This window comes from Fopius arisanus, unplaced genomic scaffold, assembly GCF_000806365.1.
Source record: "Fopius arisanus strain USDA-PBARC FA_bdor unplaced genomic scaffold, ASM80636v1 scaffold00027, whole genome shotgun sequence".
In the NCBI taxonomy this organism is placed as follows: domain Eukaryota; kingdom Metazoa; phylum Arthropoda; class Insecta; order Hymenoptera; family Braconidae; genus Fopius; species Fopius arisanus.
In genome coordinates, this window is record NW_011887766.1 from 473,835 (window position 1) to 490,503 (window position 16,669).

The 16,669-nt window shown below is 38.1% G+C and overlaps 1 protein-coding gene across 3 annotated transcripts in view; it reads right to left on the reverse strand.

Annotated features, from left to right (window-relative positions):
* LOC105265062 (AT-rich interactive domain-containing protein 3C) overlaps positions 1 to 13,642 on the reverse strand; it is a 72,848-nt gene extending 59,206 nt beyond the window's left edge. For all 3 annotated transcript variants that reach the window (XM_011302343.1, XM_011302344.1, XM_011302342.1), the window contains exon 1: positions 12,903 to 13,642. In XM_011302343.1, the coding sequence (XP_011300645.1) occupies positions 12,903 to 13,007 (105 nt within the window). In that variant the 5' untranslated portion in view covers positions 13,008 to 13,642. The remainder of the gene's footprint in view (positions 1 to 12,902) is intronic.
* Between the last annotated feature and the right edge of the window lie 3,027 nt (positions 13,643 to 16,669).

Consider the following 16,669-nt stretch of genomic DNA (forward strand, 5'->3'; position numbering starts at 1 on the left):
AAAGAAAAAATACTTCGTAACGATTACGATGAAACATCGATCGTTCATATAAGACTTCAAAAGGACTGATTATCTCATATTCAAGTACTTATGTTTCTCAAAGGGGGAGTAATATCAAACGAGACTGTACTTGTGTGGTTTCTGTTACTAATATTCTTCCTTCCTGGAGAACCCCTTCGCCTGCATATTATCCGATACCAATAATGCGACTAATCAAGTTAAGAACCCCAACGCAACTGTATTTCAATAAATATTCGATGGGGTGTATTGCTGACATAAATTATCCGAGCGAAGAGAAATAATTAAGCTGAGAATGAATAAATAGCGTGGAATAAATTATCGTAGTGTTAGCCAGTGATAATTCATTAATTTTGTCACGCAATGAGAAAAATTAATTCCGCTTAGTTCAAACGACAATACATAATTATTCTATTCGATTGAATAATCAATAACCGTTATCTGTACACCGATTCTCTCATAAATTTTTCAAATTAGTTAATCCATTCAATAATTCAAAAGTTAATTCAATAATGGAGGATGACTCGGGAGAACTTGCCCACTGCACCAAGTATTCATCGTAAATGCAATTAAAATTCAAATCCCAAGGAATTTTTAGTTCTAAATCATCGAACAATGTCCAGCTGCAGATTCGTCCCTCAATTTAGCATAACAATCCAGAAAATTCAATAATAATCCATGAGCAAAGTAATTACGTTAATTGTCATGCGCCGAGAGGGCGAAACCCACCAAAAAAAACATCCCTACTTCGTTACAAAAACACACGGAGCTGAAGAAAATGAGCGTGCAAAGCCAAAAGGCAGATGTAAATCTTTTCCACGCTTTAGTCAAGTTCCTTCAACTCGAGAAAGACTCAAGAGAGCACGCGTCGCTGACCACTTGAATCCTCCGGAGCCATTTTAACATTCACGCACATATGTACCTCCCCAACGACTCACTCTCCCCCATGTACCTGACAGGTGAGATTACAATCACGAGACTACATATTCCATTTTACCACAGAAGTCTCGTTTTACAATAAACATTACAGCTGTCTCTGGAGGATAATTAAGTCGCACTTAATTTATAAACTTCGACTTTCAATTTTTTCCTTCTTTTTTTTTTCCCTGTCCTCCATCATTTCCCTTTGCTAAAACAGAGGATCGAAGAAGGCATGTGCCAAAAAGGAATTTCGGCTATTAAAGTTGAGGCCTCGGTGAAAAGACCTATAAAATTCGTCTGGCTCTGATGCACCGTGAGGTTGCATTAGCTATATAGTTTATATAGTCCTCGACGTGCATCGCAGGTGTGGAAAATATTCTTCAACTACAGTCAATATCAACGTTGATAAATAATACGACGTATGTAACTTTCGCTATTCCGAACTAAAAAAACATATTTTTTTATTTTACCAGAATTTTTTATTATTTCCCTCAGGCAACTAACTGTTCTCATTTTTTAAACAAGCCTGCCTACTTGATAACTCAACCCTGCCAAAAGAAAATTTCCCCAAAAATTATGAGACTCTCCGAAAAAATTCCGTTATAGCTTCGCCATCGATCACTAAAATTTCCCTTAATCACCCTTCACTAGAAAATTAGTAGTACTGAAATAATTAAACCGACTTCTAACGATATATTTCTCATTTACCCCTGGGAGGGAAATCCCTAGAGTAGAAATTCCAAAGAACTGAAAATCTATACATTCAAGTACATATATATATAAAATAAAAAGGTGCAACTTAACCCCTTTAATTTTACTGCACAAAAGACATTAAATATACTACGAGGCTTCAATGGTTATTGTTATAGACGCGTCATATGCTCAACAATTGATTCTAATAAGATGTTTTATATATCCATAAATTGGATAAATATAGGAAAATTGTCTCTGTATTGTATATATTTTTACATATTTTTCGATGATGTAGTGATTTCATTGTAGTTCATATCTCGAATCTTAACCAATGATGTACATTGGTGGGGGGGTATGGCCGCGAGTAAGTATATAGGATGAGACGTTTATATACCCGAACCCTGTCTATAGCTTCTCGAAATATGAGACGCGTTTACGAGCAACTCTCTCAGACGTCTCAGAGAGCCAACAAGTTGCCATGCACACTCATTCGTTCTCTGGTTAGCCTCCGCCCTCCCGTACCCCATGGCTCTTTCGATACGAGAAATTCTCCAGTATATAACACACCAATATCACGTGATTGTATGAGTCCTGGACCAATTCTCAAACATAAGGGAAAAACCCAGAAAAACGTCTAACCCGCCCTTTTTTGTCGAACAAATATAAATTAATAAATTATTTTGAGAAACGGTTAGCAAAATAATGTGGAAAAATATGCAATTCTAGATTTTGTGATTATTCAATGCTTCATGAGGTTCATTACTGTGGAAGAACTTTCCTTCATTCTTAGTAAGCTTTTGCAAAAAAATCAAAAACCACCAAAAATTTAGAGTGTGACTACGTGTTTTCCAGAAATTTAAAAAACATATTGGCACTAACTTCTTAAGAAGAATATTCACAATTCGTCGCCAAAGAAATTATCATCTCCACAAATTGAAATCAATGTAAATTACTCGAAAGATTTTTACGTGAGATCTCCATATAAATTCAGTTCACCGTCAGACCCCCATAAACCTAAATAATTGTGATATAACCGAGAAAAAATAAAGAACAACTGAATATTGAAGAGCCTGACTGAAAATTGCCATAACAATTTTTCTGCACTTTAAATTTTCAGTTATTTTTCCATTTGATTTATAATAATTTCCGGCTAATGCATACAACGGGGCCACACATGCCATCCAGGGAAAACCTCACAAGCAGTGAAAATCCACGACAAAGTATAGATATAGAAAACCACAGGTATTGATCAGTCAATTTCGCCAATCCCTCAAATTCCCGAGTATCCGTCATGAAATGAGGAATCTCACCAATATGAAAGCCATAATCTCCTTCCGGACACGTGAAGAGCATTACCCCATAACCCATACGCATGGGGTATATCCAAGACCCAAGAAGAGCGTTGGTTGGCCATTAAATGAATAATTTGTGGTCGGTGGCGCGCCATTGTAAAATCCGATGCAATCATTATAATATGCAGGATTTTATTATCAGCCATGTATGGCGTATGCTAATTTACTGCTAATTGTATTCCAGCGTTACCAGGCGACAATGATGTCTCTGTAATAGTGGTAATTCCTGGTACTTCTAACTTGTGACTTCTCCGTGCACATCAAAACTTTTCTACTTGTCACACACATTGCCGGTATATTTTCCTGTACACTCAAAAAAAACCGGCAATTGTTAAAGTGGAATTAAGGGGTAGGACTAACACGACGAGAAAAGTGTTTTGTAGCACGCGATTTGTCTGGACACGCGCGAAAGAATCATATGAGTTCCTGTACACTTCCTGGTGAGTTTATTTGTAGATAATCTCACTGGCAGCTGAGATTTGCTGGGATTTCGTGAAGGTTTGGAAAGGTCCGGGGTGAGAAAACTTGGGTAGGGGATACGAAAACATACGGCCAACACGTGCTGAACACCCTTGGAACCCCTCGACGATGTCTCTCAGTTGCACTCGGTCACGTCTACCCTCCGGACTTCCTTGAAAATCTGATTTATCTCTCTAAATTGGAAGAATATGATACATTCCAACGGAATTACAGGAACAATACTGCCTTCTAATTCCATAAATACTTCAAATTACTCTCAAAAATGTCTCCTTATCTCCATAAGTTTATCGATTTATTGGACATTTGTTATCGAACCTAATATAATTTTTACAAAATATTTTTTTCTCTTACGAAGCAAAAAAAAAAATGGAAAAATTGATGATAAATTTGACAATCACCGGATAGTTTCACGATATTTCAATGAAGAGACTCTAAACCGTAGAGAGACTAAAACAGAATCACGTCTTGCTCAACGCAATTGCTAGTTGCACTACGATAGTTACAACAATTAAGGAAATAACGACCAATAATGCATGTCCAGGCGAGAATGCAACTGATAGAACACAAAAATATGTGCACTATACCGTAAAGGGAGCACAATGAAAGGAAGTTGTGGCAAATTGCGCAAGTCTTGGCTCAATAATGTCTGCCTTATTTTGTTTACGACATAATCGATATAATAATTATGACAATGGAAATGAAGACTATTGAATTACTCATTGAATGATGAAATTATTATCAAGGCGCATCGAGAATGTACACTTTGCATTGAAAAATGCCAAGAATTAAAAAAAAGTAATGGAAGTGCAGTTACTGTGAAAAATCTCCAGGCTTTTTATTTTCTTTTTTTTTTCCCAACTCACCTTACGACTATAAGAGAATATAAACCGTTTAGAGCCGATTCCCAACGATTCTTATAACAGCCATCATTTTGGAAAATAGTAGCAAAACATTTACGTACATTTGAACTACCAATTACTTTAACGATTGCTTAGCTACCAAACGATCAAAATACATAAAATAGTTTTTAAACCGTCCTACCGGGCTTTCGCTAGCCACATATTTTCCAACGAACATTAAACGAGCACACGCGCCCCTCACCCACTAATTTCCATACTCGCATTGCCCCGATCTCAGTATTAAAGGTATTACCAACCCAACAGTGCATGCCACTCTCGGTACTTTGAGAACCTTTTGAAACGTTAGAGCAACAAGAAAAACATTTAAATTGTGAAGGCAACACCGGTTCACAACCATTTTCATCCAACATTTCAATAGTCGATGAATTTGCATACTATAACGGAATACTTCTTGTCCTGAACAATTTTATGTACCCTGACGGTGAAAAAAAAAGCTCGGAAAATCACTGCTCTAGCTTTATAAATAACAAACTATCACGTGAAATGGGAAGTGATGTAAATATTTGCTAAAGTTCTTCTTCAAAATAGGATATTAATTGTTCATTACTTTTCATTTTCATTTCACTCTTTTTTACAAATCTACGAAAGCTGGAGTTTAAGTAATACCCTTAATTACAAAATTCTCCCAGAAAATAGGATATCGATGATTTAAAAATATATCGATTAATTCTTTGTACTCCACCCTTAAAATATCCCCGATTTCCGCCATGGCCGAGGGAAATTTGAATCTAGACAATAGTGCAGAATAGAAGAAAAATCCTTGACCCCCTAACGAGAGGGTCGATCGATCGATAGATAGGATCGTTCTGCACAACAATGACAATCGATATATCTCCAGCGTGATCTTAAGACGACCCGTCAATTCTCAAGACTTTCTATCCATTCTTTTTTTTTTTCTTTCTGGTAACTGAATCCTTGAATTTATTGATCCCAAATGCTAATTCTTGTTGGTTCAGTATTTTGTCAATACCTCCAGGGAGACACAGACATATAAAACGTCTAAAACTCCCGCTTTCTCTCTTCCACAAGATTAAACGCTTGCTTGAGTGGTCTAGTAACTCAAACGCGGAAGACTCCTCGTTCACTCGGAAAATTAACGAGCAATTAACGCGACACTGGACACACAGCAAGAGAGATTTATTAAGGGAGTACACGCATATTACGCGTAATTACCTCCCTCTTGACATCGTCAATATGATTCCACGATAAATCCTCTCATTAGATTATCCCCCGACTTTTCACGGTCTTAGTCTTTGTCAAATGAAAGAAAAAAAAAACAACGGGACTTTGATTTTTGAAAATAGAAAGTGCGTTTATGGAGCTACCTGAAGAAATATACCAATGAAAATATTGTGATGGGAAGAAAAAAAAAAGGTTACGGCCCGAAACTGCGTTATAAAGTCATTTTCTGACGACAGTTTACCTGACCCGCCAGAAAAACCCCATTGGCATTTTATTTGGGGAAATTTTCCTGTCGAAGGTATAATCCGTCTTCCAATTGCTTACGCACAAACCAAAGAGATTTACAATGTTTATATTTACGGAAGAAGAACCCCGCTTTCGTCATTCCGTTGATTCAATTCCAAAACATTGTAAAAATAATCTAAAATTTTCATCGAACATCATTAGAGAAAGTAATAAAATAAATTGTTCATTAAAATCGAACAAGAATTGAAGAAAATAATTTCGTCAAGATAGCAACGTAGTACAGAGAGAAAATTTATCAATCGATAACTTGAAATGCGTGAAGATTAACGAAAAGTAAATTTATCAAAGTAAATTTATCAGAATAAATTTGGATGAATATCCGAAGAACGATCGATCCCTGCGACACCAATAAATTATGGAAAATTTTTCCTATCGATATTCGACGATTTCTCAAATCACTGGAACTCAATATAAATAAAGAATAGCGTGGAAGGGTGTTGTCGGTATTGAGGTCATGGTGTATTGAACCGTAGAACAATTCGTTATTGAAGCTGTCGGATATTGGTTGGGATGGCGATGAGGAGGCATTAATAGTCACAGATAGAACCTTGAGCTCAAGATCATAAAAATATAATAGCACCGATTGCAACAACGTTATCTAGGTAACTCACCGGTTTATCCGAGGATAATGATACGTGAACGGTTCTGCAGCCGTTACAATAAGTCGAGGTTTGTTGGCATTAATTTCACTAGTTCATTTGGCTCTCGGATGTGCGACAAGTGGACACTTGGATAATTCAAGCGAAAGGGATATATTACGCAAACACTCGATCCATTTTCACTTGTCAATGCATAATGCATTATCTCAAAATGTAAAACCCAATGATTTCGTTCTCATAAAAATATTAATAAGTCATTACACCATACCTCCTCATACCTATTGTCTCTCCCTACGTACAGCCAACGTTTAGATCTGTTATTTAATATTTTATTTTATTGTTCCACTTGAAACACATTATACTTTACCTCGTACAGTATATTTTTACATCACCAACAGGAGTATTATCAGCAAATAATCGTAAAACGTGCATATCCATAAAGATATGCTGCGAATCCGCGGTTCTGAGAACAATAAGGAGAAAACCCAAGAGAAGGAAATGATCACTGATGACGAGCCAACCAATGTAGAACACTGCTTATCATTTTCGGCTGATATTTCTTTTACACTTCTTGCCAATTTGCATCGCATCATAGAAATCTCAAAATTTTATGGACAAAATCGTATGAAGATTGCTCATTGCTATTCACTTACTGTCTGAATTTTTTGAAATTTCATAGAAAACACGACAGTAGCCCTTCCCATAGCACAAGAAAGATTCACCAATTATTACATATTTGTGCCAAATTCCCGGAGCTACTGCGAATTTTTTACCTAGCCTCTAATTGACCATAAGTTCGAGCAAATTAGATGAATAATCCACAAAATTTCATTGAGTCATCACGAAAATTTGAAATTTGATGATAATAATCATTTAATCGCATAGATTCTAGCCCCAGATGTCTATGGGATTTTAATCCAGTGAATCTCGACATAAACATATGACGATTGGTAATGAATTTTGAATTTGGCAAAATGTTTGACAGGAACCATCAGATTTCACCCCTACATACACATATACCTGACCAAACACACGAAATTAAATTAAACTCCTTGCGGTATTCCACGAAGCTCATATATAGACAGGTAAGAGAGTCGATGACCCTGAGAGCAGTGCCTCACATGTGAGCTCTTCCTCTCCAGGTATTACCAATACCTCGAGAGACCAATGGAATAGAGAGTGCACAAGTCGCCAACCGTAGGAACAACATACGACCAAAGTTGATAAGTCAACAAAAGAGTCGTCTCCTCCTTGTTTGCACGAGTTCGAAGAAAAACCCGTTCTGTCCTTTTCATATCTCAGTCCACCTCGGCTTCATCAACTCCATCACGTCCAGTTTACTTAGGACGCGATATATCCGAAGACGGCAGTCAGGTGGCGCGAGATGTGGACAGTTTGAGAAATCAAATACATTCGAAAAAGCCAGAGGTACCGAAAAAACCACAATCATTTCATTTCCAATTTCTTCAGACCCTTTCCCACCTCTCCCTCTTCACTGTTTACTCTTTAAATCCCCGAGACGGTACGTCTATAGTAAATAAATTCATTCATTATCACATACCTGATGGACAAGAATGTTGGCTTTATTCACTTGATAAATTGACAAATTTCCCAGAAAACCTCGACATGTCTTATTCTTTTTCCGCTGTAATTAGCGTTAAATGTTTATAGGAGTGACGATGTGCCGCTGACTACAGCGGAAAATTCACCGGAAAAACCAAGGGATCAGGGGGGAGGAGGGGCACTACAACAAATCGGCTTAAACCGAGAAATAACGAGCAAACTACTGGCTCGTGCCATTCATTTTCCGAGGGAAACAGGCAAATTTTCGACTATTTACCTGAAGCATCAGGGGAATACGCGCGCCCTCTTTTACACCTTCACGGACAAAGTGAGAAGTTGGACCACCGTGTGAGGTAGTAGCCCAACTTCATAAAACCCTCACTAATGTCCCAGTACCTTTTTCCAAGCAGGGGGTGCCTATCCAATTGGGTGCTAACCATTGCCATCGTTTTTCCCTCTCCACTTGACTCTCAAGTGAGTACAACAAACAAACCGTCAAAGTGCACCCCTGATATTCAAAAATCCCGCCGATGCCTTTCAAAATCCATTTTAAGCAGGGACAAACAAAAAATTGACAATAATTGCCATGACAACAGCCCAAAGATTATCTTTGAAAAAATAAAACATGCGTCTTTTCAGCTCTCACCAAAATCACTGTATCTAGAAAAATTCAGGCCCTAAATCTCTTACCCTACCCCCTCCCCGACCCGTAAAATTTATGAAATAAAATTGCGCGCTAAATAGTGCAGTGAAATTGGGGTAATGAAGAAGAATGATGAATATTGGGGCACGCATAACTTTCCTAGAATTTACGTAAAAATAGTGATAAGAACTTCCACTGTTGATTACTTGAATTATCACTAATGATCACTGTATTTCTGGATAATTCGGTGTATTGACGATAGTGTGCGTTAATGCAGTATTTTTTATGAGTTATAACCATGGAGACTGGGCCGCGAGCGCGGAATAAAAGTGGGCGGGATGACTGAGTGTCGCAGGAGCCAATCCCGCTCTTTGGTTCTCATCCACTCCCCCACTACGATTGCGCCAACATTACACCGTGATCCCCCACTAAGCCCCCGCGAATCGAGTCGTGCGCAACTTAGTATCAACCTCCATGATTTTTTATTGGGTTTTTACAACCCCTCCGCCGAACCAATCACAAAGATTTGGCTTCAACAGAGGGATGGGTGGAGCAAAATAAACCGGTTGAAAAAAAAAACAATGAATTTACTGGAAATCAGTATTTTGAAATTCATCGTGATTACCTCCATATACAATCTATTTTGAAATTTACAGAAAATTAGAAAAACGAGGAAAAATAATGGAGTAACGAAAAATCACGCGAACCAAGGCATTGGGTTTTATCGATTAGGTTTGAATTTTTTAGTTAAAAATGTTAAGGGCAATGTGGTTTGGACAATTTCATATCAATATTATTGATGAATTTAGAAATTTCGAGGAATTTATCTACGACGACAGAATAAATTATTCTTCTGTGCAAATCCAATTTCGAGACACTTCCCCGTAAATCATTAGCGAACTGCTCATAAAACGCAATTTCTTTCGAACAATGTAGTCCTATATTGATTGAAAATTTATTGGTCCCGCGTTTCCACGAATTCAAATCAGAAAATGCAAATTAAGTGATGAACGAGTAGTACTGATCCAATCATTTGAACGGAAAGTCGTAGCGAATGGAAATGAACAATTTGTTGACAAAGTGCAAGTAAAATACCACTGTTGGGTGGACATTGACACCTGACGTGACGTGAAGTTGAGGCTTACACAGTGCGTCAATTTTGCGCACGCAAATATCCGATGAATTCGCATATGCCTGTCCCACCTTTCCGCATATTCTCATCATTCCACTTTATCGATCTCGAAAAAATTGAAAAAAAAAAAGTGGGCGAATGTACAGAGTAAAGGGTGTACGCGGTATCGTCACGGTTCCAAAGATAATTATGCGAGAGACAGGAATTTAATGGCCGTCGGTCATACCGTATACGAGCGCTACACACATCTAACCGTATTACGATAATTTTAGTAATTATAACGATGCATTGAATGTGTTACGTACTCAGCGAAATTAAAATTTCCAGAGGATATCAAATCCACGCCGTGCCCAAACCACTCTAAAACACTGATGAAAATCATTTCAAATTATCGATTGCCCTCGCAATCACTGAAAAACTTCGCGTTGATAAGAGAGGCTTCAATTTTAGGTAAATGTCTAGAACAAGCCCACCAAGACATAATAAATTAAATTTCGGGCTCGAAGTGACGGGATCTTTAATCCCCCACGTCCCCGCCGTGGCCCTGGATAACACAAAGATCGGTATAAAAATGCGCCTAACTTCTGTTCTAATTATTTGTGGAGACTAATTTTTTAAGATTCGGAAACCGGAAGAAAAAAGCCTCAAATCTGGATACACGCCGAAAAAATTGGAGCGGTGGACCTGTTCTAGGCATTTACCGAATTACTGAATGTTAATTTGAAATGTTCAATTCAATAATCTCTCTATAAGCCATGAGTATTTATCATAATTTTAGTTATCCGAGCCAGCCTCAATAAACCAACTACTCCAAGGTTAGAATCGAAAATTCAACAGCCGGAGCAATATAAAGTAGTCTACAATTTTGAAGGTGGAGCGGAGGGTCCTTTTATATTCCCCAACGGAGACCATCCTTCCAGGCTTGGTCCCCCCATAACCGGAGCGAAATTACCTCCAAAATCTAATTATGAGAATTTTTATAGGGCTATCGTAAAACGCTCGAAATAGTATTTCTCCCCTCAACGTTCTCCTCCACTGAGAAAAAGGTTCTCTCCCACCTTCCCCGTGGAGAAAAAAAGGTTGAGGCCATGTTTATAAAATATTTGGGGCGCATACCGATGGAAGAAAACGAAAGGGATTGTTTGAAATGAGCTTTTTGAAATTATAAATCCCACGCACAATTTAGTGCGTATTTTTATGAGAACGGTGTTGGATTTTTATCAGGGGATAAACTCAATAAAAAAACTATAAAGTAGAAAGCAAATTGATTGTTTTGCCTTTTCTTCATTTTCTCAATAATTGATGAAAATCCTAACTTCGACTTATCTCTCTTCGTTAATGCAATGTGGAATGTACAATTAATGCAATCAATAATTTAAATCAAGATCAATTCAAGAAGAGTGGAACGATTCATGCAAAAATTGATTGAAATAAGAATAAATTGTTTGATTAGCATCATAAATGCGTAAAATATGACATCTTCAATGAATTTATTCCCATAGATTCAGACCTATTTCTCGGCTCAATGAAAATAATGATAAATAATATTCCTCACTAAAGTTCAAATATAAAATTGTAATACCAAAAAATTAAAAAAACAAGAATTCGCCCCGATTTCGTGAATTATCTCGTAATTTTCCGAGGAATTTTCCCCGAATTTCGTCTCCCTCTTTAAGCCAGAAATATAAAATTACATTATGACAATGATAAAATGGAGAAAAGGCGCTTGCTCGACATCCGAAGTAAATAGTGTTGTCATGACGTGTAACTGACCCCCTCCTACCCAGAAAAAGGTTTGTCAAGACGTTAAACACGCGTGCGTGAGTGCTAAAACGAGAGTCTCGTGATCGAGTAGAGACACAGGGGTATACACAGTGTTATCGTAGATGAGAGACAACATCAGAGCCATCGAGTGAGGTGTAACGAGACAACGAGACGACGTCTTGACACATCATTGATCGGATATGTAATCTACGAATTGATACATCAAGAACTCATACATTAGCAGGTAGAGTTGTTCTCCCACCTGAGGGGCTATTTTTTAATCCATCAATTGCTACTGCACTCTTTGCAAATATATTTTCACCAATTGAGTCAAGCAGATTGGACGAACTGGGGGAATCCCCGCCTTTACGGATGCCAACGAAAAACAAGTCACCATCAGTTGGCCAATCCTATTCGTCGATAGCTGAGTTGGAGAAATACCTGTGCAAGCGATAGATGCACAGGCGCATGTACCGTAGCCACGATCGATCCAAACACATTAAATCAATTATTTCGATTTTCTTAATGACTCTCGAAGCCTAATCCGGGATTCAGAGCGAGAATGAGAAAAAATATACTCCAAAATAAGCATATCTATTCCCCATAGTTGCGCAAGAATTCATGATAAATATACTGCAATAAACTTTTTACTGAGAAATGACTCAATACGGAATAGAATTACCCTGCATACAACAGATTTAAGTTTTATTTCTTTTTTATTGAGAAATTGCAGCGATAAAAATTCACAGAATCCAAGAGCAACTAAAAAATATTCTGGATATAAACGCATACCGATAGGAGGTATTGCAGTCAAGCCCCCTCCACTTACCAAATTACGTAATATCAATGCTAAAATACTTTAAACGAGTCGCCAGGAGTCACTACAAGCCAATGAAAAATTCGTGAATCGAATCAAGCAAAATGTTGTCTACAGGAAAACAGCGGTGGACATAACAGAGAGAATGAGAAATGAGTGACAAAAATACTCGACACAACCCGGCACCCCGGACTTATCGAACATATTGACACTGTAAACACCTTTGAAATAACTGTAAACACTCAAAGGAATTGCCTGGTATTGAAATCCGGCGTAATCAAATCACTTCTGACCCAAAACCTTGATTCACGGATGAAAACAAATGCCGCTCGATACCACCAAATATACAATAGCGGAACAAACAATACTGGAAATAGCGCCACCAAAATAACCTCGATATTCTTTCACTCGGAATTGTCACTACTAGCGAATAATAGCGAATAATAGCGAATAATAGCGAATAATAGCGAATAATAGCGATAAATAACGATTAATAATAATAAATAACTCACCAGAGGACTATCAGGTGTGTGTCGATGATGTCCAAGCGGCATATTCGCCATAGCGACCCCACCACCAGGATTCCCCATGTCCTGATATTCGTCGCTTATCTCCATCGCGTAGGATGGCAACGGTTCTCTGTTCTTAACCCGAATTTTGAATGATTAATTCCGCCCCGGAGCGGTTAATTACCGTCAAAATTGACAACAGTTTGCCACCGCCACACTAATTCGGAATCACAACGCGGGAAAAATCTAGATGTCTCAATCGTTAACCGTAAAAAGCGAAAAAATAAAGAGTAACAAACAGATTTGGCGGGGAGGGGGAGATGTTAATAACTAGATGAACATCAGGATTCGCAGGGGGATTAGCACAAATCACTCGAGTTAATCCCAAATTCACTCACAGAACAATGAAGGTGTAAAGACGCATGTACCCAGCACACGTTTAAATTCCAAAATCCACAGGGTACATGTCTCCTTGGTGTCGGCACTCGAGTCTCTCACTGTTATCGCGAGGGGTATTGGGACGGTTGGGGGTGGGGCGGGGGAGATGGACAGGGGGGAAGGAATTCAGGGGGAAGGGGATGGCAATAACAAATGCACAGAAAATAATACTCAGTGTTCACGGTGAACAATAACGATACTGATGGACGATTTTAATGGATTAATTAAACGTTAGGATTTTTGGACACACGAGGATTATTAAACGATAATACGGACACAGGATAACGAGACGCGCGCACACTCGCGTCCCCTTGCGATCTGAGGCGACGGACGATCGAGGCATCGAGACTCTGGTCCCCCCACCACTCCATTTCCAATCCTGGGCTCTGAATAAATGGAGGCGGGATTTATCGTGCGCCGACGGGGTGAGGAGGTGGCACCTCTGGCGCATAACCACGCCTTTTATTCTTTGCCCAGTGGAAGGCCAATATCAACCGGCTTCCGCCCTATCGGATAACGACCCCTCGATATACCGGGCTCATGGAAATTTTTCGAACCTCGACCCTCGGCCACACTAGTTTTGCCAGAGGCCTGAGTAATCCGGGATTTTCCCGAGGGATAATTTTTATCATTTGCGTTTAGATTTTCTGTCCCTGTCTGACGAGATTTCAGGAATCAAATTATGAATGGTTAATTAATTTTGGATGATTTATGAATTTTACTCTCGTCGTTGACGCTAAAGTGAGTGTTTCGGGTGAGCAAGCAGATTGATAATTTTTCAAAGGAAAAAATTGATAATCATCGTTATGAATATTTGAAATAACTATAAATCATGAGAACTAGGCTTTATTGGAATGGCGCTAATTTGCATTGAAATGAACGAGAAGAGAAGGAACGGGGAGGTGTTAATAATGATTTTTTTAATTAATTTTCCAGTGATTTAGATAATTTCTGTATTCAGCTACTCGGCAGTGGACAAAGTCAATCATCGTGAGAGCACCCAACCCCGCATTGAAAATACACACGCACGCGATGCTCCAATTGAAGAAAAAAGAAAATTGAAGAGAACCAATAAATTCAAGGTCGAATGTACTAGCAATTGTTCGAGTTACTACCGAATATTTAAAGCACTTTGAAGGGAAACCTCGCCGTTAGCAACTCCTTAACGAAATAAAAAATAGTCTGAGTAACACCTTTCCGACCCATTGTATTAGCCGGCGAGTTAGAGAGAGGAGGATCGATAGAAGAAACCTCGCGGTTGATTATCCATGAAAATCGTTCCCACGAATAATGAGTGGTTACCTTGGACGTTTGCACCAGCGTGTCTCGGGTACATTGTACGTACGCTTCTTGAAAACGTTGGGAATCGTAAATAGATAGTGATGCTTCACCTGCGGTAAACGAACGAAGGTGAGGAATAAAATAAAAGTGAGATGGCAGAATAGTGTTGTGCTTTGCACGAGGTGAAGAGAGGGTGTAGTTAACACCCCGACGGTTATTTGATTCCAGTATAATAATATGAAAGCCGCTGCGAGGTGTTTTACACCGTGGACGTTATTATTTTGCCATTAGAATTTTTTTGAATAAATTCCCTCTGTATAGCTCTCGATGCTTTTTCACTTTGCATCCTTCCGTTTCTCACTTATCTCTCGTACATATCGATGATTGCCGGGGAGAGCTTTATGCTCATTCGTCCCCCGGACAAGTATCGAGGGCGCCATTGCTATGGGGGCAATGCCAGTAGTGCAAATTGCATGTAATTATGGTCTCAGTGTTTGTGTGCAATGGGCCACCTCTTTTGGTTATTGTCGAAAGAAGGGGTTGTTGGCGAGTTTAAACCCCATGTGAGCGTGTGAAACTTTGAATTTTATGATTTACTAACGTGGGGCTTTTATTTATTTTAATGCATGGTGAGAGCAATAGCAGTGAAAAAATCGGAAAGATATGGTCATTCCCATATCGCTCGGGTCAATATTCGAGATACTTGAGCTTTATATTTCTTGGGGGGTGGCTCATGGCTTCTCATATTTTTTTCTAGATTTTTCGTCCTGGTTCCAAGGCATTTCGCTTTGGAAATTTATTTTTATGAAGAAATCGAGAGAATCTGAAGATGGAGAAAAGTTTCTAGAAAAATTTTAACACTGACGCAGAATGGGAATTTTTTAATGAAATTTATACTCAAATTCTCCGAGATTTTTATAAATATATCCGTAAATTTTTATCAGGAACTACAAGAAATTTTGAGCTTCTACTCAATCACTCTGTGAGAATTGAAAGACATTTGATAATGAATATTCAAGTCCCAATTGGAAATTCAGGATTTGGAATTTTAAAAAACAACAAGGATAAATATTTTGTTATCAAATTAAAGTTAATTCCTGTCCTCATTATTATTTAGTTATGTATAGAATGATTATTTCAAGAAGAAGATTAGTGAATCAATAAGTTGACAAGTTGGAATAATTATTGGTCTATGACTACTTGGTTAACTGCGCCATTCTTATTACTTGTAAATACCTAAAATCCAATGCAATGTGCGCATTTGCCTGGCTAGATTGAGGACTCAACTCCAGAGCTGGAGGTGTGCCTTCAAAATACGGTATAATCTGAAAAGGTGGTAGTCATGACTTTAATACATTTTTCCCGGAAATCTGGCCCTCAGTATTTCATGAATGAATAGACCTGGGAATAAACAATCCGCCTGGTCGTGTGCGAATGAGCATGTTTTGATTATTCCTGACCACCATCGATTTTCCAATATTTACGACGTATTGTCCTTCAGGCCAAAGGTACAATAATTCTTAGAAGGCTTCACCCAACCCAATAACAGCCCTTCTATTTTCAATTGAGCCATTGTGAGGTTCCTAACTTTTCAAATCACTCAAAATTTACCAAGCAAATCAATCAAAATCAATTTTTTTTTAGGTAACAACAGTTTTGAGATTTAAGGAGACATAACAACTAAAATTGAGACTTCTTGTCACTTGTATCAATTTTTTATATAAAGAAATTACTTAATTAGTTTTGTTTTTCTTTGTAAAATTCAGGAATAGAATGTCAAAGTTTTGAAATACTCTGAGCGAGTGGCGAAAATTCATGAGGATAAAAAGAGTGTCTCCCCTGTATTCCAGCATCAACGCAAAGATCAATTTTCATTTCATAAATTCAACCCGATAATAGAATCGAACTTCAAAATATTTATTCGACTTCTAAGAACGTTTTGTTAGCAGCTAAATCATAAACCCGGAAATTCCGATGAAATAATACCTCGAGTGATTGCGTAAATTCAAACATAGCTATAGCACATTGTCCACAGGATGAAAAAGAATAGA